This window comes from Rattus norvegicus, chromosome 11 (assembly GCF_021556685.1).
Source record: "Rattus norvegicus strain SHRSP/BbbUtx chromosome 11, alternate assembly SHRSP_T2T, whole genome shotgun sequence".
Lineage (NCBI taxonomy): Eukaryota > Metazoa > Chordata > Mammalia > Rodentia > Muridae > Rattus > Rattus norvegicus.
In genome coordinates this window covers 72,933,387-72,959,991 of record NC_141544.1, presented here as the reverse complement: position 1 = coordinate 72,959,991, position 26,605 = coordinate 72,933,387, and the positions used below count along the sequence as shown (strand labels likewise).

Below are 26,605 nucleotides of genomic sequence, written 5' to 3'. Positions count from 1 at the left end.
AAATCTTGTGTTCAAACACACTGGGATAGGAAGTCCCTCTGTCTGTGCAGTAGACACATGTTGGAGCTTACAGGCAGTCTGGGTGCTGGTGCTACAGCTAAGACTGTTGCCTGCAGCCTGTTTCTCACCTCACTGCACACACAGGGGGTGCCTTGGGCCTTCCTTACTCAGGGTTCTGATCATACTTTGGTATTGATCCAAACCACTTAGTGACGAATACAGGCAGCATCTTCCTTCTATTTAAAGGTCTTGAGTATCTATTATTGTTTTTATGTTTATTATCTTAATACTGACATTTATAACATCTTTCTTCCAAAGAGCTCTCTGGGGTGCTATAAAGTGTCAAGTGAAGACGAATGAACGTGAAAGCACTTTGTGCTAAAGAGGGGAGGCCCTGCTGCAGTCCAAACACTGCTCACTTCCTTCTTCCTTGTTTTCTTGGTGTAAGGGGGCAAGTCCTGCTTATAGTACAGTTCACAGCATCATCTATTCTTTAACTTTCCCCAGGTACACCACAGACACAGATCCACAGACAGACACACATATACACGCAGAGAGAAAGAGACACAGACACATATACACTGACACAGACAGACCATCAGACAGACAGATGCAGATACAAACATATACATAAACACAGATTGGCAGACAGACAGACACAGATATATACACAGAGACACACAGAGGGACGCAGACACTACACAGACACAGGTGGGCAGTCAGGCAGACAGGCAGACAGGCAGACAGGCAGACAGGTCGATACACAGTTTGAAATGAAGGATAAAAGGATTCCATACACAACTTTCAGTTATCCGCGTCACACATCTACTTAATAATTTTATCTCTCCCTTTATAATTGTGATCTTGCAATGATCCTTCTCCACTTTGCTGGCATGAAATGCTGCTCCAGTTGCTCTTGTTTGAGTTACTGAAAACGCTTCTGACCCAGTCCTTCCATTTTGTACAGCAGATACCAATATCACTAGCAACCTTGTCTTCAAAAGCAAAGGCTTCATTTTCTTTAAGACCTGACACTCAGATTTTCTTTTCTTTCTCTCGTACGGCCCTCAATCCATCTCTATAGTCTTTATCTAGATAAATTTCATATCATTCACCAGCCTGAATCCTCACCTTTGATCAGGGCACTTTCTTTTCTATCCTACAACTTTGTTCTATGGAGTCCTGGCCAGCTGTTGGCATTAATTCCTGTGGCAATATTGTTGAGTTTTTCTCCAACACTCTTGTGAAGCTGTCAATATCTAAACCCCTCAACACTCCATTCCTCAGTCCTTCTTTCTGAGATGATTTCTTTATGAAGATGCAATGATGATGCTGTAGCTTTCAGAAACCTGTCCCTTTGAATGGAAAACTGGGTGGTTTTCCTCATGTGAAGACAGCACTGGGTAGACTTCTATGTAGTTAACAGCACATCACACTGTCTGTGCCCCTCTATTTCCTGGCTTCTCTCCCAAGACTCTTCTATTTCCCAGAAAATATAAGACCTTTTCTGACTTTAGTACCTTATGTTTTAACTGCCATGTACTAGGTGAAAATGACCAATCCACATGTTTGCATTTCTTGATGTTTGCTTTTCTTAATACTTAAAACAAATTTATATAATTTTTAAACCATCCATAAAACTAGATGTTGATCTTCTTCCCAGACAAGGTTAAAATGCTTTATTATTATTATTATTTCAAGTAAATCTTATCATGGTGACCACAGTGAGTTATTCCTGCAGGCCGTTTGGAGGATAGCTTACAGACTGGACAAGCAAAAAATTCTTATTATTTAATGAAATAACCAAGTGTTCTTGCTAATGACATCACCACTCAAAACTTATGTAATTCTAATTTGTAAAAGTGTAACCAAGTTGTAAATTGTCTAAGCTTAATAGCAAGGTGCTTGAATTATTACGAGAAACAGAATTTATCCACTTATAATCTGTGTGCGCTAACGTTACAGCAGGTATGGAACTGTCTCCAAGCATTTGACCTATAGGAATATTCTGCCTCCAGAAATAACTGCTCCCACACTACCTCCCTGAGATGCCTACATTACTCTCTTTCACTGCCGTGTGGTGACTCACATCCCTCTGGTCCCCTTGGCACTGCTACTCCATGGTTCTCTCTGGTCATCCTGTCACACACCTCCCACCTCTCAAAGTTCTCTAGTCCTCACATAAAAGCCAGATATTTCCTGATCGAAGCTCTTTCTCCATCTGAAAACTCCAAAACCACAAATATCAGTTCATTTCTATTGCTTCCAACCATCCCAGATGACTTCCGTGCTCACTGATTAGCCCGATTCCACCCCAGGATCAATACTCTGTCATGCTGTCTTGACATAGGGAAAGAGAATGCCACAAAAGAGTGTAGCTGCTACAAAATAAAAGTTCTGCAAAATTGTGACAGTTGATTTTGAATACAAGTATAGCAAATGTTTAGCATATGTATCGGAAATAATCTGTGTGTCTTCATTTTCCCCAATGTCTGTATTTGTTTATATATGTGTGTACTATATTTGAAAGTCATTATTTCTCTATTCTTAGCTGATAATTTACACTCAAAAAAGGCACATGTATAAAACCTCTCAGGAATCAAGATAGCTCTCAGCATTTAGAGTTCTTGTTGCTTTAAATGACCAGAGTTCCATTCCCAGCATGTACACCAGGCAGCTCACAACTGCCTGTAATTACAGGTTCAGGAGATCTCTACCCATTCCATGGGCACCTACACACCTCTATAGAGACTCACATAGATACATATGATTTCAAAACCGAAAATAATTCATTGATCAACCTTTTGAATAGATTATGTGTATTGATTTAATATTCTAGGTATTTAATGGCCCCCTCTCTTGTGTAAGTAGATATTATGACTTAATAAGTTAAGATTACGCAAACCAGTTTCATACTTCAAATTTGGATATTGAACTATCTTTGCAATTTTCACCATAGAGTTCTATTCTGTGTCAGGAAAAAAAAATCAAGATTTACTATAGTATACTTACATTAAAAATGTTCTTTAGAAATCTGAAATGCATCGACTTTAGCTCTTCTTGCATAATATCCATAGTCCTACAGAAGTTAGAATTGTAAATCACCCACAAGCAAGTATAATTTATTTTTATCGGTTTCTATTTCCATCCATGAAAGAATGGGCATGTTCATTATGAATGGGACAACGTGGGAGACTATGATGCTGAGCCATGTCTTCACACATCTGAAAAGAGGGAGCATCGGTTGAGGAGTTACCGCCACCATTTGCCTGTGTGCACTCTCCTGACATTTTCCCGATTACTAATTGTTATAGACTGCCTGTAAGCGAGTATAGAGAAAACTAGAAGACAGTGCCAGGCAGCGCTATGGTGAGGGAATCCATGCCAAGGTGTTCTGCTCACACATTATCTGATACCTAAACATGTCTCAAACCTGCACTCGTTCCTGAAGTTTCAGAGTCCCAAGCTGCATAGAACCCTTCTGTATGTGAATAGTAACTAAGTCTTGCATTTTTTTTGTTTGACCTACTGACCTCTTTGCCTGTGTTTTCATCCTTCCTTTTTTGCTTACTTGCTTATAAGTTTTTCAGAGTTAGGTCCAGCTCTTAACTGGACACACCAGAAAAGAGGGGACCCCAGAGCGACACCACATTTGCCTGTGAACATGTCTACAGGACATTGTCTTGATTACTAATTGTGAGAGGACACAAATCCATATAGGCCATGCTACAGGGCAGGTGGGCAAAATATTAATATCCCGGGATTATTAGACAGGAAGCATGGTATAGTATAAAGAATACTTTCTAGGTGTTGTTCTATAAATACAGGTCTCACTGTTTCTGAAGAGCTATATCAGCTCTCCTTCTCAGCTATACAACAGGGAGGCACTGAGTAAACATCTCAGGTCCGTGTTTCAGCTGTAGAATTGGAAAGGAGTAAACAGAAAGATCCAGATTGCCCCTATCTTTAACACTGGAACATTTTTTTTCTAATTACATATGCCTCCTGATTTTCCTCTAATTTCATATGTGAGCTTACTGGCTTGGAGTCTCAGAGTGACTTCCTAACCACTGGGGTGGCAATGCTCCCACTGTTTATCTCCCAGAACTGCAATAAAGACAACACGTGAAATGATGTGTGTCTCTGCACATTGTGAACTGCAAAGCCCTATAATTGTAAAAAGGAAATTATTATCTTATTTTCAGGTATGTCTCCTTCTTTCTATTATTCTAGTTAAATAAGCACCATGATACCTCAACATATAACCAGCAGAGGGAGACAAGTTCAGATCCTTTTTCTTCTTGAAAGAGAAATCAGCTTAATTGCTATCGGGACATGCATTTGTAAAAGTCAGGATGAAATTCATTATCAGCAAACAATTATGCTATATAAATATATTGAATTTGCACAAACACAGACTAGAGAGAAGCTAACAAAAATTATGGGGAAAGAATTGGACTTTCTGGACTTAGTTCATTGGACCTCAAAGACAGCCCCTCTGTGAAGAGGATCATATTTCTATGACAATTTCATAAGCATGCCCGTCTGGGAGTACAGGTTATTTGGATACCAATTTAGGAGCCAGGCCAGAGATCTAAAAGTAGAATTTCCAAATTTCCTGTAAATTTAGCTCTTTTAAAATAATTCAAATTTCACATTTTTATTAGCCAAAACTATAAGCAGAAAGAAGATAGAAGGCAGAGAAATCCTTTGCCTTTTCCATTTCTTCTATTCCCATACCCAATTGACAGGTCCCGTCAGTTTTCAGTGACATTCTTCTGCAGGCTTTTGCTTCCTCTTTTCCCTTGTCACTGTGCTGAAGCCTGCTTTCTTCAAGTCCTGCTTTTGCTCTATCAGAGACTTTACAACAGGCGCTTCCCAACTTTAACTTGTCCCAGTGTATGTCCTACTCCATGGCCAGTAAGTTATCTTCCTAAAACACAGATCTGATTATGTCATTCACTTGCTCAACTTTTTTAACGATTCCCTACTGCCTACGGAATGAAGGTCAAACTCATTAGCATGCTTGTCGAGCACTTCAGCGACCCTCACTTTAAAATAATGATTTTCCACTTTAACTTTTTCCGATCTTTCCCGCTACACACTTTTCTACAACTTGTCTTCTCAGTTAATGGAAATTGGAGCAAAGGCTTCCTTTCCTTACAACTCTTTTGGAAGAAAAATGTGTACATAGTTGATGGTGTTTAGCTTTCTTATTATGACTTTAACAACTTCAGTTCAGGCTTCTGACTAACTTCCTCATTGAACATTCTACCACTCTGATGACTCACAGGTCTCCCGGCTTTTCCAAAATCTAAAGTAGCTTTGAAACTATGGGATGAAATGGAACTCTTCCTTCAATGAGTTCAGAACTTTTCTCTAGACAGAATCCCAAGCTTCAGTCAGATATTGGATTTCCATCCTTCATCACAGGCTGGTTCACATAGCTACCCCTTGCAAAGGGCATTACTTCCCTCTCCTTGCATGCATTCTAGGAGTATATAAAATACCATTTTCTCCCAAAAACCCTTCTGGTTCATCTTTTTTACATTCTATTCTCTCACAAGGCAGTCCCTGCTTAGGGCCCCTCATTCTCTGCTACAGAAGTGCTCACCTGGTTGTAATGTATTGGCTGTGAGTTCTTGGATAAGTAGTCTGAGTTTTATTACATTTCAGTCCCGCTGAGAACCAAGGAGAGTGTTGGATATATGTAGTGGCTAATTTTGGCCCTTCACCATTGGAAAGCCTACTCTAAAACTCTACTCTAAATCATGTTTGTCTCTCTCAAGGATGGGCTTTTAATGTAATTCCTCTGTGAGAGCCACACTAGGGTAGATTGTCAGTTTTGTATATTGGTGAACATTTCAGATCTCAGCATAGGAGCTGCTACATGGTGCTTTCACATATTTATTAATAATATTTATGAATGTTTTCATATATAGCAACTGACTGATGAGATCGGTCTTGTGAGTTCCTTTCCTCTCATCTAAGCAATGCGTCTACATTCATTACTCAAACTGGAGAGGGCCAAAAATGTAAATGATAAGCCAGAGAGGAAAAGAAGCTACTTTGAAGCATGCACACTTCTGGGACACTTTGGTTAATATAATGACCCAGCACTAGACTTGCCCTGGAGCTCAATATTGTCAGTAAGCTCTGGAGAAAATATATTAGTGTTATTTACATGACTTATAGCCTCGAGATATTTAGCTAGGCACTCCATTCAAATTGAACAGGTTAGCTATCATCTGGAAAATATAGATATGCAAAAAATATATTTAGTAAACTTTAGTTATTGTATGACATCTGTCCATCAAGTTATGCATTCATTATTCTTTAACAAAATTTTTACAAACTCTTTTTTACTTTACTGATATTCTATTAACATATAAGAACCATAATTAAGGGCATGCAGCATTTACACTTGGCAAGCAATTTTTCTGTACAGTTGATATTAATGACAGTCTACTCTGCTTTCTCTCAGCTCTTGCCATGAGGAGTGGTACCTTTTCAAAGGCATGCACCAGAGTTAAACCAATAGAGTGAGGTTAGAGGCTCACCTGAGAAAAGCAGAGATGATTTATGGCAGAATATAGACACTTGAGGAGAAAGCACCCATCCTGAGCCCGTCCAGTCAATGTCATCTTCACTTTTAACTCAGCATCATCCCATACCCTATGCTAGTCTGCACTGAGGAACTAAGACGTCCTTCTCTTTGATTCTTCATTGCTATTGAAGTTTTGAGATAATGCATTGTTCATGTTGTATTCTTAACACTCTTTGTAAAATGTCAATTGAATCATTTAAATCATTCATTGCAAACCTTTGTCCATTATCACTAGAATACAACATAGATTCCTAATCTTAGAATGGTTTCATTATGATATAATGATTCTTAATGTATAATTTCATCCATTTCTTCCCTACTCTACACTGCAGCAAACACATAAACTGCTCTGTAGGGGCTTCGCTTTCCTCTCTACTGAAAGGTATAGCATGTACATATTATTATTTAAGTGCCTTTAACATGCAATTTTTTAAACTTCAAGATACATTCTTGACATTCTCATGTCTTCCTTATCATGTTTCAAGCTAGCTTTGTTTATGTCCCTTTTCCTCACAATATCTATAGCACATTTATACCCTGTCACCCATATTCTTCTCCCACAGGTTTCACTTTGCACAAAATATGAATATATTTACTTGCTTAATATTTATTTTGACTTCTAGGCTGCAGATTCTCTGAGCTCAGAGGCTTGGTTTCTCTAAGTCACTACCATATCAATGAACACATACTGAGTGACTGAGTGAGTCATAAGCTTATACTTCATTTTAGAGTACTCTGCTGGGGTTGGGGATTTAGCTCAGTGGTAGAGTGCTTGCCTAGCAAGTGCAAGGCCCTGGGTTCGGTCCTCAGCTCCGGAAAAAAAAAACATAGAGTACTCTGCTTCTACTCTTCCTCATTCCTCCTTGATCTATTTTCTGAGTGCAGGAATTCAGTTCACTACAAGCAGCCTTGATAGAGGGTAGAATTTCCTGAGTTGCGATACTGAGATTCTGTTCCTCTGGAGTGTTGTTCCCTCCATCTTCACAGATGCTCCAATGTCCTTCCCATTAGACGAAAGGTATCCTGATAGAGCAGAAGCATTCAGATCCAACATTGCTGGGACATGGTTACCGCCTTGTGAGTGGTGCCCATGATGGTGGAGCTTAAAATCTAAGAAAAGGGTGAGCCCAAGGCCAGTGTGGCCAGTGGATATAATTCTTTGAAATAAAAAGAAAAATGAGTTAAGTGTACAGGGGCACTAGAGGGCTAGTAACAGTGAGTACGGGCGTGCTTATGAGTAACCAAGAGCAGAAGTGAAATGTGGGGACACAGGTAGCTGAGCAATTTCCAAGACCTTGTGAAACTGGGACACATCCAAGCACTGATGCCTGTAAAAATAGAACAAGTGAGCAAAACCCACATTGTTAGAGGCCGAGGACTGATTTGATAACAATGAACCATGACATGCACTAAAAGCAAACCTTAGACTGATTTTCGACATGCAGACTTTCCAGTCAGGGGTTTTACATCACTGGGGGCCTATGAGGGAAAACTGGACTTTAACTGACTTGAGGCCGAAGAGTTTTTCGAGACAGGAAGGCGTATATGAATAAAGTTAAATTTAAAGGTACCAAATTCCGATGACAAATCCCAAGATAATGCCATACTCATGAGCACAAGCCAAAGTACCTGAACACTGCTAGCTTATAATGAAATCAATGAGGATACGATAGCAAGGGATCCGAAAGTTTTAACAATTCTGCATTTCTAGGTCACGTGGAAATGCTAATTCTACTTATGAAAGGAGGTACAGACATGATGTTAGGATTAAGACCTTACAACTGTGGAAATTTTGAACTGTTCATTAATAATGTTATATACAAGTTTAGCATAAAATTCAAGCAGTGCAGCCAAATAATTAGTTGTACATTTCAGGCTGCATTTGGATTTCGTGGGAGTCTGCTACCTTACAAAGCTAAACACCGGAACAAATGCTTCATGCTCCTTAGGGTACTCAGATGTGAGCCAGTTTTTGTTTTTCTTGCAGCATTTGTCTCTGGAGAGTGCCAGAACCTCCTAAAGCCTCTTTTGGAAAGGCAGTATGTTATTTTAAAGTAGTAGTTAAGATCATCTTACTTGGGTGATGATGGCTGTTTCATATGGCTAACAGCCATGCTCGCCTCACAAATAACCCAAGTATGTTCATTTTTGCCAAGCTGCTCACAAGGATGTATAGAGTGATTCTAGAAAAATAGCCTGTACACCTTTCAGAAAGTCACCTATCTGTTTCCCTCTCGACATGTCTAAGAAAGGAGAGCAGTAGAGGAGTTAACAGTAAGGTAGTTTGGAGGAGACTGACCATGAGTATAAGAAAGTAGGGGATTTTAAGAGAGTAAACCAAGGCTCAATGAGGGCATGGAGAGGGGATTGTCTGAGAGTCTACACTGCACCAGGCCAGGGGAAGTTGATGAATTCATTACTCTATGAAGGCTGGTGCTTACACTATGAGTGGGAGAGGAAAGTCTACCATTCTTCCCTTCTTATATTTAACAATCATAAACTCTCCTTTGGGGACAAGTATTGGGAGAGAGAAGTTCCTTAAGTTCCACCTGAATGTAAATTCCACTGAGTTATCAACTTTATTAATAAGCTTCCTGTCTGAAATTCTTCTTGAGTTGGGCTGAGTCGCTGAACACTCTGCTTTAGAGATTCTCTAAACTGTGATCATTCTTTAAAGATTGTGTTTTACCTTATGTGCTCACAACAAGTCAATTAAGTGGAAAAAAGTTGCCCTAAGAACCAGACTAAGCTTAATAAAGATATATATATATATATATATATATATATGCATATATATCTTTTAATTACTTTTTGTATTTTTTCCTATGCAAATATGTACTTTTGGTTTTTGTCTTCTTAATTAGTTTAATTCTTTCTAATTTGATTGTGATTATAATCTTGACTATGTAATATCTTTTTCTTAGTAGGGCTACAGAGACAAATCCAAAGTGGGACTCATTAACTACAAGTACTACATTCCTGATCCCACTTCTGTGAATTATCTTGTGCATTGGGTTTCAAACATCATGTTTGCTCTAAACAGTTCCTATGAGGTCACCCATGCTAGTCCTGTAATGTCTCTGTCCACCATCTCTTTATTTTTTCCTTCTGACATTAGAGGAACACCTAACAACAAGAGAGCATATCCTCTATCTAAGTCATTGTGTAAGCAAATCGTCCATTTCAGAAAGCAACAATACCCTTGGCAGAGATGGTCAAGTCTGTTGGCAATGTATGGGAAGAGAGATGCTCTTCCCCTTGTAGTCTTGATGCCAACCCTTTAAGCATGCGAAACTCATTTGTTCCATTCACATTGACAATTACAGAACTTATGATTCAACTAACCACTTTATCCAGCCATTTCTTCACTGATAAAATGAGCTCAAAATTTCAACAGCCGTGTCTGAGCCAGGCGTGGTTCCTTCCTGGCTTAGAAGATGACAGACTCATCACCACTGACAGAGGACATCTTGATTTATGTGAAATAAATCAAGTGCAAATAAAAGGAATTGACTCTATAAACCTTGAATTGGGACAATTCAGATTCCAATACTTTAAGGTATTTTCTTCAAAGACAAAATACCTTTTTTTTTTCTCACATAATCTGTAGGAAGTCATCTACCTTTTAACTGATAAAATGCTGCCCAAAAAATTCCTTTAAATATTCTGGGGTACAAGGCAAATGCCAGCTGTGAATAATTGCTTAGGGCTTGAGTTCTTCCAGGGTTTCATAGCTTATTCCCCTTACTGTGATTTAGTTACAAATGTCTGTAGGTAACCATGTGTCCTAGTTAGTTTACTCAGCTTCACACAATCTTAGCTGTGCAAGAGAAGAGAGATTCTTTTTTTTTTTTTTTATCTTTAGTAACTTGGGCATTTCTTATTTACATTTCGATTATTATTCCCTTTCCCGGTTTCCAGGCAAACATCCCCCTAACCCCTCCCTCTCCCCTTCTATATGGGTGTTCCCCTCCCCATCCTACCCCCATTACTGCCATCCCCCCAACAATCACATCCACTGGGGGTTCAGCCTTGGCAGGACCCAGGGCTTCCCCTTCCACTGGTGCTTTTACTAGGATATTCATTGCTACCTATGAGGTCAGAGTCCAGGGTCAGTCCAAGTATAGTCTTTAGGTAGTGGCTTAGTCCCTGGAAGCTCTGGTTGGTTGGCATTGTTGTTCATATGGGGTCTCGAGCCCCTTCAAGCTCTTCCAGTCCTTTCTAAGATTCCGAGAAGAGAGATTCTTAACTGAGAATACGGCTTCATAAAAGTGTCCTGTAGGCAAGTCTGTGGGCATTTTCTGTTTTAGTTATTGGGGGTGGGAGGTTTCAGACCACTTGTAGCCAAACCATCCTTGGGAAAGATTGTTCTGGGTTGTTTAAGAAAAACGGGGCTGATCAAGCCATGAGGAGCTTTAAGCCTCCAAATTCCTGCCTTGAGTTCCTGTCTTGGCTTCTTCAATGATAGACTGTGATGTAGTAGTGTAAGCCAGCCAAACCTTTCCCCACCATGTTGCATTGGCCAGGATGTTCTATCACCTTAACTAAGAAGCCATGTACTGTTGCCCTTGTCAAATGTCCTTGCTATCACAGAGGAAACAGTTGAAATTCAAAAGCTCTGCTGGTGACAGGAGGCCAAAAGGAAACCAAGAGTGATTGATTATTCTTGGGGTCTGAGGGTGGTTTGCTTGCTCAAACCCTGAAAGTCTGCCTCGGGCCTCCTTTGCATACAGCCTGGGACCTGGGAGTGTTTGCTGCCTCTTGATTGGAGAACTGAGTCTTGTAATATCAACCATAGGAAGCTGACTACAATTTGTTTTGTAGAGTTTATAACTGATTTTTGTACTCTGTGAATGCTTGGAGAGAGGGGGGAGGGGGAGGGGGAGGGGAGGGGGAGGGGGAGGGGAGGGGGAGGGAGAGGGAGAGGAAAGAGAGAATATTCAGGACAGAAAAGTCTTCAGCCTCAGGGCTGAGGAACTGTCTGACATTGAAACTCTCACTTGAGTAACTCTGGTGTTCACCCTTTGGGTAGCTGTGTAGGGGTGACAAATGCTAGTTCCTTACACTTGCTGGACATCAGCTTTCAGTAGAGTGCTGTCTGTAGACTTAGATCTCCTTGCAAAGGAGATCTCTTGTCTAGGAAGCAAGTGGCGTTACAAACTGGTGAGCTTTCTGCAACGTGTGTCATGTGAACGATTATCCCAAGTCCCGTCACTCACGTGTCTGCCTGCGGGTTTCCTGGAGAGTGAAGTTGATTTGGGGGATCAAGGATCAGCTGCTGAGGCTGGCACTTGGGGAAGACAAGACAAGCATTCACACCCGGGACCACTCAATACCAGCATTGTCTCCAATCCATCTTTCATAAGGGGTTTTCAAGAGGGGGAGGGAATGAAGAGGAGAGATAAAATAAACCTTTTAAATACTTCAGGAGAGGAGAAAGGGTGAATACCATGGGAGTGTGGAAAGCCATGGCCAGGACTTCAAAATCAACCTTGGCTTTCAGTTTGAGACTCAGCCTGGACAGTTTCCTCTCCTTTCCTCATCTTTCTGGTCCATTCTGCAGTATGACTTCCTATCCATGTATATGTGGCTTCGTTTGTGAAGGTTTGCGGTTCTTTCTTGCCATGCCTTTGCTCTTCTTTCCTGGACCCTCTCTCCTGTTCTTTTATAGCTTAAGACCACCTCCTCTTCCCTGTCTTAACAGTACCTCTGAGCCCCATCCCCTCTTCTTAAGGAAATCAGCCAGGCCTCAGATGGAGCTGTTGTCCTGACAACCCAAAGGCGCATCAGGCTTTCATTGAGACTGGCTGCTGGTGAAGGGGGCAGTTGTGCAAAGCAAGGGGCCACGCTGAGGGGTGGGAGGAGGGGATGACGTGGCGGGGCTGTTGAAAACCAGCAGGATAGGGGGGAGGTGCTGAGTAGAGAGAGAACAGGGACTGGAGGGAGAAACAGGAAAGAGGAGGGGGAGAGAGCTCCTGGGTTGCTGCCGCTGCTGCTGCTGCTGCTGCGAGAGGCTGTTTCTTTACTCTCCCTGGCAGGCTCTCCTGCTGCCTGGGAAAGTGGGTTACAGAGAGAAGGAGCTCAGCCCAGACGCTGGCAGAGAAGCAGCCAGCTACAGAGAGTCTAAGGAAGCACCCCTGCCATTGACAGTCGCCTCCTCATCATTAAAGCATTTTATATTTGCACTAGTCCTTCGGAAAATTTGTTCCTCCACTTTCTCCCCCACTCCTGCTTGGATTTGATGAGGGCTTTGTTAAATCTCAGAGGGGAAAGAGACTGAGCGAGGGAAAAGAGCGAGGCAAAGTGGAAGGGAGTGAGCGCTGGACCCGCCCGAGCAGCCTTGGCAGTGGCTGCGAGCCCCGCGCGCTAGAGCCCCTCTCCGTGGCCAGCAGCGCGCACACGCGAGTCCACCGCTGACCAACTCGCCGAGGCCACCATGGTCGGGAGAGTTCAACCTGATCGGAAACAGTTGCCGCTGGTCCTACTGAGACTGCTCTGCCTTCTTCCCACAGGACTGCCCGTTCGCAGCGTGGATTTTAACCGAGGCACGGACAACATCACCGTGAGGCAGGGGGACACGGCCATCCTCAGGTAGGGCTTGTGAGCAACTTTTCTAATGTGTGTGTGTGTGTGTGTGTGTGTGTGTGTGTGTGTGTGTGTGTGTGTGTGTGATATTGAACTCCAGCTGCCCTGGGTTTGTGGGCGTGTGTGTGTGTGTGTGTGTGTGTGTGTGTGTGTGTGTGTGTGTGTGTGTGTTTCCCTTGCATTGACTTGAAGATTTAGTCGGAAACAAAATTCAAGGGAATCTGGTCCCTGTCCAGAGCCGGGTGCTTTTGGAATGTTGTTCGGTTCTTTGAACGTTGTTTTCTCCAGTCAAGAAAGCCGAACTTTATCTATGGCGTTAGTGGCTTTGGGTTGTATTCATGCTGTGGTAATTGCTCACGCTTGGCACTTAAGAGTTTTGTTGAGGTTCCTCGATTCAGACACAAGAGTTGTTGAGTTATGGCTTTCAAAGCGTGGTACATATGGCTGCATTCTCCTTGTTCGTGTGTGTGTGTGTGTGTGTGTGTGTGTGTGTGTGTGTGTGTGCGCGCGCGCGCGCGCGTGTTGCTCAGCAAGGCTCAGTCTGCCCTAGCAGTAGTTCTGATAGAAGACTTTCTGTAACGATCTCTGAATTGACATCTTAGGCAATAAATCAGTCTTACAACTTTGGATGATTACTGGGGCTTTTTTGAAATGTGGATAGAAATCAACACAAGAGTGAGGAGAATGGAAGAAAAGGATCCAAGCTAATGGCAGGCCTTTAAGAATAGAAAACTTAAACAGAGGTGGAGAAGGCATTTCCCTGACATTACATTAGATACTGCAAATTGATTATAGAGTTCAAAGTCTTATGCCTAGGAAGCTCTGCCAACCTCTGCAATATAATTTGGGATGGAGATTTGGAAAAGCATCCCAAGTCCTTGAGAGTTTGACCCTTCTAAGGTAGAGAGACTTGGATGATACCTAGTCATTACTCTATTTCCTTAAAGCTCAGAGCTTCTATCCTGTATTTCTCTCCTACCTTCCCCCACCCCAGCGTTACTTGACTCTGACAGATAATAGAAAAAAAGAGGAGGAAAGAAGAAAGTCTTTTCCTTGGAGATCTTTTAAAATCCCATTTCTTCCAAATATAATGACCCGGTGTTGGTCTGTCTATCTAGGTAATATTGCTGGCTGTGGCAATAAAAAAACAGTATGCCATAGAAAATCAACCTCTAATCTGTGTGCAAGGCGCTGATAGCGCATAAACCCCGGGGCATCAGGGAGCAGTTCTGTGTCAGAGCTGCCTACAGCAGCAAAGTTTTCTTTTCTTTTCTCAGAAATAAATTTGGTTGGCTGTCACGGAATGTCCTGCTTTGGAGTCTCTAGCCTTGTTAGAGATGAAATTGTGTGTGGTGTGATTTGGCGTGCTCTGCGTGTGCACGCATGTGGTGTATGTGTACATGTGTTGCTCCAGACGGCAAGGGAGCGAGCACATGATAGTGTGTGAGTACTTATTTCCTCATTCCCTGAGCTTTGAGTAATGAAGAATCCCAAATACACTCCTAACCAGAGCGGACTTCCCCTTGTAGCTCTCCAGCTTTGTAAACCTGCATGTGTGATTTATCCGCACGGGGGTAATACGATTTATAGAGTAATTTATCTGTTTGCAAAGGGATTTGGACATAATGCAGAAAATATTTTTGCAAACACACAAGCATGCCGTCTCAGCTGCTGACATTCATATTCCCTAACATCTTTAACCCTTTGCTAGCAGCCAAGTTCTACGTTTATACTTGCTCTAGAAGTGACTTGTTTTTCCCAGATTGCAAGATTAAAGGTGAGACATGTGTCTACTCTGAATGTATAAAACTTGATTTAAATTTTTGAAAAGTTCGCGATGTCTTTGTAAGTTGGCACCACCTGCCTCCTAAGGTATAGTCAGGGAAATGACTATACCTTAATGAGCAGAATAAATGGATTCTCACACTTCCACGTAAGGGAATGCATAGATGTCTACATCTAGAAGAGGCATTCTCATTACATAAATATCTGTATGTGGTATAGATAAGTGTTTGCATGATGGTTGCTCAAAGAAATAGGAATTTTGTTTTGTTTTGTTTTTAATTATCATACTTTATCAGATATTACAGCAGCGTAGAAATGGAGTCTGAGAAAACAAATTCAGCTCCAGTTATTCCCAGGGAGAGGGGAGACAGACAAACAGCATGCAAAGGAGTCACCTATGAGTCCACTGCTTCTCCAGCCCTCACCTGACATGCCCTCCTTTTTCTTTTCTTTGACTGAGACAAGGCTTTATTTCTGAGGTTGGTGGAGCTCTGTCAGAAGGAACTGTACAGAGACTTACCTTTGTTTCCTTAGCTGCCCTTCTTCTCAATCCCCAAACTGGATCTAGTCTGCTTTGTGGGTCAGCTTCCTGGTGAAGAATAGTGCTGTTACTTTCTGTTTGCAAGTCTAGCCTGGGAAAGGCATGCTTCCACTTTGTTTCTGACATTTTGCTAGACGTGCGAGCTTCCAGGGGAGGAGAGGAAGAAGAACTTGATCCATTGGCAGCCACAGTAGATGCTTGCCACTGAGAAACTGAAATGGCACGGAGAGAAAAATCCTCTCCTAGTGAGTGTGTGGCCCTGAATAGTTGGGAATGGCAATAGGAGACAAGGGAGGCTTGTTGTTCTGATGTTTCGATGACAGGAACTTAGCTGACGAGTCTTCAAAACATTTACTTTCTTCTTTCCATAAAACAAGTGTTTCTGTTGGCACTTTGGAATCGACCATGGTTTTCATTTAATATAACCTTTAGTCCCATTGTGCGTAGTAATAAGGAAGTGAACACCTTGCTTTCATATTCTATAATTGCTATTCTTTTTGAAGAAAACGGCATAATTATGGCCAAACTTGAAAGAAATAGCCTGACGCATGCATGCCTAACCTGGCTGTTTCTTAGAGGATACTTCAAGTCCTCATAAAACTCATAGGAGAACCTGATGAAGCCAAGGAACCAAAGTGCGAGCCACAGATCTGGAAGTCAGCAGCCATGTAGTGCCCGAAGTTCCTTTCTAAATAGAGTGAGTCTGAACGCGCCTTTAGACTGCTAGGCAAAGGAGTGCCATGTAGTACATACTTATCTCTGGGCCTTTACTCATGATACAGACTCAAGTTCTGTTGTTGTTGCTGCTTTGTATTTGTTTTTAACAAAGCCCACCTACTTCACCGCTTTAATAGGGCTTTCATCAATTGTTGGAAGTTCAAGTCCTGCTCTTACTAACTTTTGAACCTGAACACGGACATCCACGATGTTTACTCTTGATGGATTGAAACCCATGTACCTCTCTTTATAAGCCATAGACAATTGGAAATAGGTGGGACTCGATAACATACTTGCAAATTATGACGTTTCAATGAACACACGGACCACTCCTCGGTATTAGCAGCACATATCTGGAAAGACATTCATAGGGTACTAGATCTCAAACAACTACAGTGGCTCAAGAAACGTATTTGTTACGGTGTATATACTGACCAAAGTTTCTTTGTAACTATTCATATACATAAACCTATGGAGATATAATACGAGCATATATATGGTAAAATGGAAAATCTACCCAACAATGAGATTGTAATTAATATAAAATTGAGATATAGAACTAGATATTTATAATTCCATCTTTCTTTGATGTCTGAAGGGCATTATAATATTTCAATGATGGTAATACTTTCCCCGTTTAAGTGAAAATATATCCAATAAGTATATGGGATTTAGAGAGAAACTAAGTGGTAATGTGAAAGTTAATTAATTTTTATTTTCCCAAATGTATTTACTTCCCTGCTTGTTTCTGTACTAAAGGGGGGAAAGAAACAACAAAAAAGATGAATTATTTGACAATAAAATATAATAAATCTTGCTCAGATTTCAAGAGGAAACATGACTCCTCTTCTATAAGGCATCTGGAACTCCTACATTCACTAAGAAAGTGTCAACACTCAAACAAACTCCTGGCACCATATGCGATTTCTTTATTTTCTTTTACTACTTATAATTCACTATTTGAAAACAAACTTTGTGGGCCTTCAATGAGAGTCTGTGACAATTATGAGCTTTGCTTTCTCTGTAGCTAAGTCACTAAAGGTAATCAAAATTTATTGGCTATCACTAATACTTTAAGGATCATCCATTGCCCATAAAATCCTTCATTAAATGTATGTTGTAAAGACTGGAGTTCAACATGCTGTCTATCATCTAGGATTATGGCATTTTATATACATTTTACTAAGAACTGTTTATGCACCCATGAATTATGCTGTTTGCTGTCATTTATGGCCCAAGAAACAAAACAGACAAACCTCATGAGACAACGGCAAGCTGAATTTTTGCATTTCTGTAAATGTCGAGCAAGTGAGTGTGTGTGTATATATATATATATATATGTATGTATATATATATATATATATATATATATATATGCACACACGATGTAAAGGGAAGGCAATTTTCCTGATTTATGTAATTTTGACTTAAAATGGATTGGACAACTGTGGTGATTCATGCCCTAAGTAAATTGTTGAAGGTCCAGCATTTGTGTTTCCCAAAGCTGATCCTGCATAACAGCAAACTCAAGCCAAAAGGGATTAGAGCTAGCTTCAAGTACAAACAGCTGTGACCCACCTGATAGGAAGTGGCCTGAATGTGCTAGCCTCTTCTTGCCATCACCTGCGCCCTAGAGATACCATTTCTCCAAGCTGTTGCTTGGAGGTTTCAATGGATGGCCCTGTTCTCCGTATGTATTGCCTCTGGGTTCCCAAGACTCAGAAGATCTAGGTTCTAAATTTGGATCGCTCCTTGTAGGCTATGACTTTGTGCAAATCCCTGAATTATTTTGAGCTGCAGCTTCAAATTTGAAAATACTGAAACTATCTATTTTAGTTACTGTATAGGATTATTTTAAGAAGCCCACAATAGGTAAAGAAGGAAAGTTTGTTGAACGGTAAAGTGCTGTATAAGAATAAGGGCCCCCTCATGCTCCAGCCATAAGCAGCCAGATGTTTTTCCTTTAGGAAACAATTATATAAGAACTCTGTTTCTTGAATTTGATCCCTTGAGCCAGTGGTTGTTCTCAGTCTACGGATCTCAACCCTTTTGAGAGTCAAAGGACCTTTTCACAGGGTTGCCTAAGACCATTTGAAAACACAGGGATTTACTATGATTCATAACAGTAGCCAAAATACACTTAGGAAGTAGCCACAAAAATAATTTTATGGTTGGAGTTACCACAAAATAAGGAACTGTATTAAAGGATAGCAGCCTTAGGAAGATTGAGAACCACTGATTTGAGCAGATAAGAACTTTACATAGAGTTCCTGCCTACAGAATGTCTGATTCAGTGGGCCTCTAGGGTAGTCTGACAATTTGCATTTTTGCAAGTGTTTAGGGGCTTTGAGGCCACAGCCCTGGCCTGCAGTTTGAGGAACACTGGGATGTTTTCATATCAAAGTGGTCCACAGATGAGCACCGGAAATATCAATCACATGCTACAAACAAAAATCTGAATCAACCCCAAATTGACTCTCAGAATCTTCATATTAAGACAAAATCCCCAAGACTTCCTAAGCACTTTCAAGTTGGGAACTCCCTGAGTACTCACAGCCAGGCATTTCCCCTGACAAGCATCTGGAAATCACTGAAGCCAGAGATTCCTGACACTCATACCATCTTTCCTGGATTGGTTGGAGGAAGTGCTTAGGCTTTCCTTGTTGCTTCTTGTATTTAATGGCTCATTTATGCACACAGAATGGAGAAACACCAGATTAGTAGATGGAAAAAAATCACCTTCACAAACCATATTCGAGGCAGCACTTAACAGACATGCAGTAAAGTTTGAAAGTCTTCTGTGGCTTAAAATATATGGGCATCAGACAAAAAGATACAAATCCATTTGAGTGAGGGAGATTGCCAGAGTTGCATCTCTTTACTATATGATTTCATCCCTACAATATAATAAAAAGCAGGGTAACTTTATTAAAGACCCAATTTACATAATATCTATTGAAATTGTGTCAAAGCTTGAATTCTTAAAACTTATCGCCCTACGCTCAATTTATGATTTAGGCTAGGCAGGATTTAAGACTGGTTGTTTTTCGCCAGTGTTTTAGTGTTGTTTTTAATGCTGTCTCTGAGGAAGTTGGTTGAACAGCCAGGGAAGAAATTCTTTTTTAGTTAGAATCTATTCAAACAGCCTTAATGCTTGGTATTCATGTTTCTATGCACACAAGCATATGGCGTGTGTAAACGACAGTATTTGTTGGTAGAATTTACCTCGCTTTTACACACGGATCAGTCTTACTTTAAATTGGGAGGCAAGTCTTTATGCCGTAAATAAAAACTTTCTGTGTTCTCATGAAGTCTGTCCTAAGTGCAGGTGCCTTAATAGGAAGCCAGGAGACTCAACTCCACCATCCCGAAACACTGATCAAACGGATGTGGATAACTGAAGTCTTCTTGGAACACAACGAGCTATTCTAATACTCAAATGAAATAGCACGTATCAGAGTGTTTTATCAACGATAAAATGGTATGAGGCACAAGCCCTTAAAGATTATTGTCATATGTAAAACAGAAAATAACTCTTAGAAAATTAGAAAATCTAATAAAATGGCTTTTATTCTTATTTTTATGATCCGGGCTGCTCATTTGTTCACAGATCTTCTTATTAAGTTCTTCAAAGGCTCAAGAATCGTAGAGCATCATTGTGTCCCTTCCTTGGAGTGCACCATGAGCGAACACATTTTATAGTCACCTGCAATCAAAATAAGATCTCAAGTTAATGAGTGATTAACCTTCGTAAAATAAAACCCTTTACTCTAGGCTTTGTTAATTACTGCTGGAAAGAGGAGATGCACAGAAATTTAAACTAGAAAAAGCCTTGGAGATTAGGCAGCCTACTGTCATCTTCAAAGACTGCAGCTAAGGAGAAATGTAGTTGGTGGCTCAAAGGCATAAATGACTACCCACGTCTAAAAATCCTGTTGTTTCGTCCCCATACCATGATGGGAAACTATTTCCCCATTTTTCACTGCAACTCTATCACCCTTCATACCCCAAATTATGCTCAAAATGACCCTCCCTCTCTTTCTTTTTTTCTCTCTGTGAATTTTTCTCTTCCTTCCTCCATCCCTCTTTTCATTTCTATTTTCCCTCCTTCCCCTTTCTTTGTCTTGTACCTCAACCCTTCAAATATATTTTACATTAGTGTGTGGAAGACGATCGATCCAATTATGGATAAGAAAGGAAGATTCCTGCCCCCCCCCAATGCCCCATTTCTAATTCACTTACCATTTCCCTAAGCCGAGACTGTTTTTGTTTTTTCCCACTGAAGCCTCAAATTTCTATTCTTAGAGTCATTCTTGTGTTTGGCAAGAGCTATACCAAGATCTCCTGGGCTCATTTGGAAGTCTTTTTTCTTCATGACTCTAGTACTTGTGTTTCTTGCTCCAACTTCTTTCGTTCTGAGACCTTTTCCAAGGTTGTTCTTACTACTTATTTATTGTTGCCCATGGCCTTATGCCTGGTTACATTCTGTACTTTCTCTTTCTGGGAAACTCAATTTAGGATAGGTCCAGGAAGATGTGGTGTGAGTTTGAGTCTTATCTTTTATATAATTATCTGTCCAATGCCTAGCCTCAGAGGTTACTATATACGTTAGAGTCCTTGTTTAAATGTTAGTTAGAATATTAGAGGGAAATGAATATTACTTTTGTATGTCCTATGACAGGGGTTTTTTGCTGTGGTATGCACAGTCAAACCTCTGGAAGCTCTCTTACAAGGCCAAAAGTAAGAGCCAACAGGTACCCAAGAGAAGGGCAAATTACAATGAGGTATATAATAGGAGAGGGCATTCCATGGTCTCAGGGAAATCTGCCAGTTCCCTATGAAGACTTAGTCATAAATAACGGGTTTTTGAGAAGGAACAGATTTCTTGGAATTCAGGTAAATAGAGCCCTCACAAGTGAGCTACTTGGAACCCAAAACTATTAGCAAGACAAGTAACCTTCTCAAGTTGTCAACCTGTAGATTTGAGGTGTAGAGCAGAAATCCTATACAGCTTTTAGTAACACTGGATGATTGAGAGTAAACTTCAGAACACTGGGCTCTCCATTTTATTTGTAAGATGAAGATTCTAGAACATTATCCATCTCTCTGGGGGAAAATGAGGACAAAGTTTTGCAATGGCCTTACTTCTTAATTACTTCCTTAATTACTTAAGCTTACTAGATTATATCTTCTGGTCTAGGACTTCCCGACTTCACAACATTAATATTACCATGAATGTGAGTACCCTTTTTAATATGTCACATCTAATGTTTTACAACCTTTGCTTCAGATTCCACCAGATTCTGCACAGGCCCTTTTCATCCATAGATTCATAGCTTGAATAACCCTGTGTTACCAGCTTCCCCATTGCCTATACCAGTTCAGAGCTACACAGGCTCTGTTCATGGTAGGCTTATTATACATAAGCAGTGTTGGTTTCTAGACTCATTTATAAGCCTCTCTTCTTGAAGCCTTTGCCTTCTACTCCCACTCCCCCATGATACTTCTTTACTAAATCACCCCTCCCCATACCTCCCTCCAGGCTCAGAGTTCAGTTATAGTGTTGCCTTGTTCAGAAAATCCTCTCTAATTCTCCAGGTGGGCTAACTGTCCTATTTATTTTCACGAATAGCCTCTCTTTATACCTTGTGCTTAGCATTTAGTGTACTCTCAGAAAACATTCTGTTTATTTCTTTCTTGCCTCAAGGACAAACATCTAATCTACTTTACCATTTAATCTCAGAATTTAGCTTAGGATCTGTAAGAGCTCAAATAAATATTTGCCTAGGAAGCAGAATAGAGAAGGATGATACCACTATATATGAAGCAGCCCAGAACTCAGTTTATATTAAAAAATGGAGGGAAAAAAAACAAATTAGGAGAAAGCAGGACTGAAGAAAGATATTTTGGTAGGAAGTCAGACACTATTAGATTAATTATGGGTCTGCAACTGTAGAAGGCATAGTAAAAACCATGTATCAATTAATCTCTGATTGCTAGTGTTAGTGAATAAGTGGGTTTGGCTAGAAGCACTTTCAACATTTCTGATGACAACTGCTTTCCAAGTATGGATTCTCAAAAAAAAAAAAAAATGAGAAAACCAAAGTGCATAATTTTTGCAGATCCTAAGGTTTCAGCAGCCCAGGAATTGGATATTTTATTTTATTTTATTTTATTTTATTTTTCTTGGATAGGTGAGCAGCTTTATGTGAAGAGGACCTACTGTGTGCTCCCAAGGTGTGACACTGAGATTCCTCCCTCTAGTGGTGGCTGTGCACATGCAGGCTCTAGATCAGGACTTCAAGTAAAGCCAAGGTTCCAGGATAATGTACAGCAGGTCCTCCATGCCTTCTACTCTGTTCACTTGTTTGTTTGTTTGCCTGTTTTGCTTGGAGAATAAGAAGAGATAAATGTCACTCCCATTTCTTAAGTTATAAACTCATACTGCATGATGATGCCAATCTGCGTTTTGTATTTTACAGCTTTTTACTCATTCCTGGAGAAACAGAAAACTAAGCGTATAGTGAACTTTCTAGTACTCCAAAATGCCGTCCTGTATGTTTCTCTATGATGAAGAAGGGAAAAGTTTATAACTCAGGAAAAACTTGGCATGACATTTAATACAATGTCATATAATTTACTTCTCTGTAATATATGATCATAATTTTCCATATTAATTCTCAATGTATTGTCTTCAGTTAATTATACCTGTTCTAACGTTGTGCTTTAATCATGCTGCTCTTGTCCCACAATTCCCTACAAGGCACAGAAAAGAAACATGACAGCCATGCAGCCAAGCACTAAGGAAAGCCAAGCATAGCAAGCATCTCCCTGTGAAAACACTGATTAGGAAAAATACTTGATATTCTGGCTTCTTGTTTTGGTGTGCCATTTAGTTAAACCTCACTCTAGCATATCAGACCATTCATTTATGAAACATGAGCTGCAAAACATGTCAATTTGTCATTGGTATTTGTCTTGAGATAACTGAAGATTATGGTCACCTAAAGTATGCTCTGATGTAGTTGTATTAAGCACACCTTAAGATAAGACATTTTTAGACCTGAGTCATTAATTTAGCTGATGAGGGGAGTCTTCTTGATGCTCTGTGTGACCTCTGTTTTATCTTTCTTTGGTTGATAATATGAAGAAATAGTTATAACAACCACAATGGACTGTTTGACGTGTACTAGTTGATTAGATAAACAAAAAAAGAATGTAAGGCTCAGTTGTAAGAAAGCCATGAACTGTATTAACTAGATGACTATTAGTAATTTCCTTTACTAAAACATCAAAATTAATATGATTCTTATTGGCTTTCTAGAAATGATCTTGATCCAATGAACCAAAAGAATATGGCTGAAAATAGTTTAGTTCATTAGATAAAGAAATGAATGCTTCTGTAAGCAGAAGGATGGTTTGCTCAAATTTTTTAAAAAAGTAACCTTATAAATGTCTTCATACAGGAAATGTAAAAATTATTTATGACTTAGCTCTTGCATAAAAGTAAAACAACTCAAAATCTAGTTCTAAAAATAAGACTATAAATTTTTACAGAATTTGTTATGAGATATAAACAATTTATGTCATGAATATGCATTATCTATATTGTATAGATGTTTTGAACTGAGATACTAATTTTATTTTTAATTTATGTCTACAAATATTTATAATTATATATAAATGCAAAAGCATAAAATTTCCATACCAAAGAAATGAACTTGGGTCACAGCACATTTTAATAGGTATCTAATTAAATTGATGTATCAGCAGAGGAGAAATTTACTGAAGAAAACAATAAATTTTAGGCTATCAAGGATATGAACAGTATATAAGCATCATATGCTAAGTGTCTTAATTTGTTTTGATTAGTGCTTTGTTTTAAATACTTATTATACAAGTTGCCAGACCTATTTTAGAAGAGAAGTAACATTTCTTATTTCTATCCAATCTGAGGTATTGTATGTTTCCCAAAGACTAAAATAGAACCTCAGAGGGTGTTTTTCATTTGCTTTCACATGACAGATACTAATGCCGCTTACCTGATGAACAAGTAATTATATTTTGTTTCTTATAGCTTCAATTCTTTGTGCTTGAATCTCAAATTCATTCTAAATTCATGTTTCTTCTTTTCTCATTCAGAGTTGATTTAGTGACCTAGTGGTCTGTTCATAAATGTGCTTGCTGAAGGGGAAACTGTCCACTGAAAGACAAGAATAATTTTAATTAAATTTCTATATTTTAACAGATAAAGTATCAAAACGCTATCATATCCATTTAACTTTAATGCCCGAGGCAAATGAAATTATTAGAACTCTATAAGAGGGTTAAGCCATCAGTTCTGTCTGCAGTATGCCCAAAGCACTAAAAAAATTCAAGAATGTTTAATTGTAGAAATTGTTGACATCAAAAAAAACCAGAAATAGTTTCAGAATATTTGGGATAGCCATCTAATATTATCCTATTACAAATAGAAATGTGTTAAGTAGTAAATGAACCAAAGAAAATCGCTAAAGATATAAGTACTAGGATGTAAATTTAGAATAGTTTGTTTAGCAAGCAATGATGCCCAGAAGTCAACATGGTTTCTCTAGGAACAAACTTCAACATAGAAAATGGGTAGGTTTCCTTAAAAATGAACAAATAGTACTCCAAGCTGGTGGATCAGGGCAGTTCCATTCTCCTTAAAGATCTAGATTTTGGCAAAATTCTTCTCATAGAGTCAAGAATGAGTTAGGCTTCAGAATAAGGTGAGTCCTTTGCAGTGTTGAGCAGAGAGATACCGGTGGAGCTAGAACATTCTTTTAGGTTGTCTTTGGAAATGTTCAGCATTTGGATTACAGCTGGAGAATGCTTTCGAGATGTATATGACACCAGAAGAAGATGGCACAATGTGTGAGTTCACAGGGTATTACGTAGATGATATAAATTAGTTCTACAGAAAGAAAGCTGGCGCTTTGTACGGAAGAAGGTCACTACGTGATATCACTGCGTTTTATGCCGAAAATAAAACATAGATGTCAGAAAGAAAGGCATTTGTGGTACTTTGATGAAAAAGAACACAGTTTTGTTGAACAAGCAAACCTGCTGAATAACTTCAAAGACGAACGGTCAAATGGCGTAATGGGAGTTGCAGGGCTTCCACGCCAGCAGACCCAGCTCCAAGCACCACTTGGCCAGCAGTTGGCTTTGTACATGTGGGACAGTCACTTAGTCATTCCTGGCTTCTGCTTCTTATTTTAGAAAATATAAGTGATCCAATGATTTTTTACTCACTGTCAAGGCCACTATAGGAATGAGTTAGTGGATCTATAATTATACTCAGGCATGTCTTGGGTACCTTTGTTAAGTCTAAGTTTCTTTTCAGTTAAGTAAAATGGATTTCCTTGAACAGAAATAAGGTTTTTTTTTTCATTTGCAGATTGAAAGCAGATGCCAGATGATCACCAATAGGAATTCAAAACAACAGAAACCTTTTATACTCTACACAGGTGGACTGAACAATTTTCCAGGGATTCACTGGCTTATAAATTTTATAAATCTAGCACGTTTTCCAACTGAGTTTGCTTTGTATGCACTTAATCTTAAATTTTGGTGGTCTTATAACTTTGGTGTTATTGTTTTCTTCCTTCTGCAGTATTTGGAAACCTTTTAAATGATAATAACCTTTCATTAAAACTCAAGTACTGTTTAGACCTCTCATCTTTCTTCATAGGACAATATTAAGACGCATTCAATCTCAAAGTTTATATTCAGACGGTTTCAGAAAAATAGACAAGATTAATCGGGTGAATCATGACTGTATTCATTTTCTAACAACGTTTTGTTCAACATCAGACTTCCACCCTGTATCAATCTCCTGATTCATGTGAACTTTAGATGGTTATCCCACCACAGAGCACAACATAAAGCCACTTCCAACGCCATGTTCCTTTCGGCTCTCTCTTCTCTGAGGCCTGAGAAATCCAGTTAGGAGTGGGGCCCATCTCTCTCTCTCTCTCTCTCTCTCTCTCTCTCTCTCTCTCTCTCTCTCCCTCCCTCCCTCCCTCCCTCCACTCCCCCTCTCTCTCCCCCCATCTTTATTAACTTGAGTATTTCTTATTTACATTTCAATTGTTATTCCCCTTCCCGGTTTCCGGGCTAACATCCCCCTAACCCCTGCCCCTTTCCTTCTATATGGGTGTTCCCCTCCTCATCCTCCCCTCATTACCACCCTCCCCCCAACAATCACATTCACTGGGGGTTCAGTCTTGGCAGGACCAAGGGCTTCCCCTTCCACTGGTGCTCTTACTAGGCTATTCATTGCTACCTATGAGGTTGGAGCCCAGGGTCAGTCCATGTATAGTCTTTGGGTAGTGGCTTAGTCCCTG

The 26,605-nt window shown here is 39.9% G+C and overlaps 1 protein-coding gene across 3 annotated transcripts in view; it reads left to right on the top strand.

The window, feature by feature from the left end:
* Lsamp (limbic system-associated membrane protein) overlaps nucleotides 1-26,605 on the top strand; it is a 2,169,253-nt gene that overhangs the window by 1,507,547 nt on the left and 635,101 nt on the right. For 2 of the 3 annotated variants that reach the window (NM_001414997.1, XM_087575991.1), the window contains exon 3: nucleotides 13,120-13,198. In NM_001414997.1, the coding sequence (NP_001401926.1) occupies nucleotides 13,120-13,198 (79 nt within the window). Of the gene's footprint in view, nucleotides 1-12,523; nucleotides 13,199-26,605 lie in introns of those variants that run through there. The other variant, NM_017242.3, reaches the window with a different exon arrangement.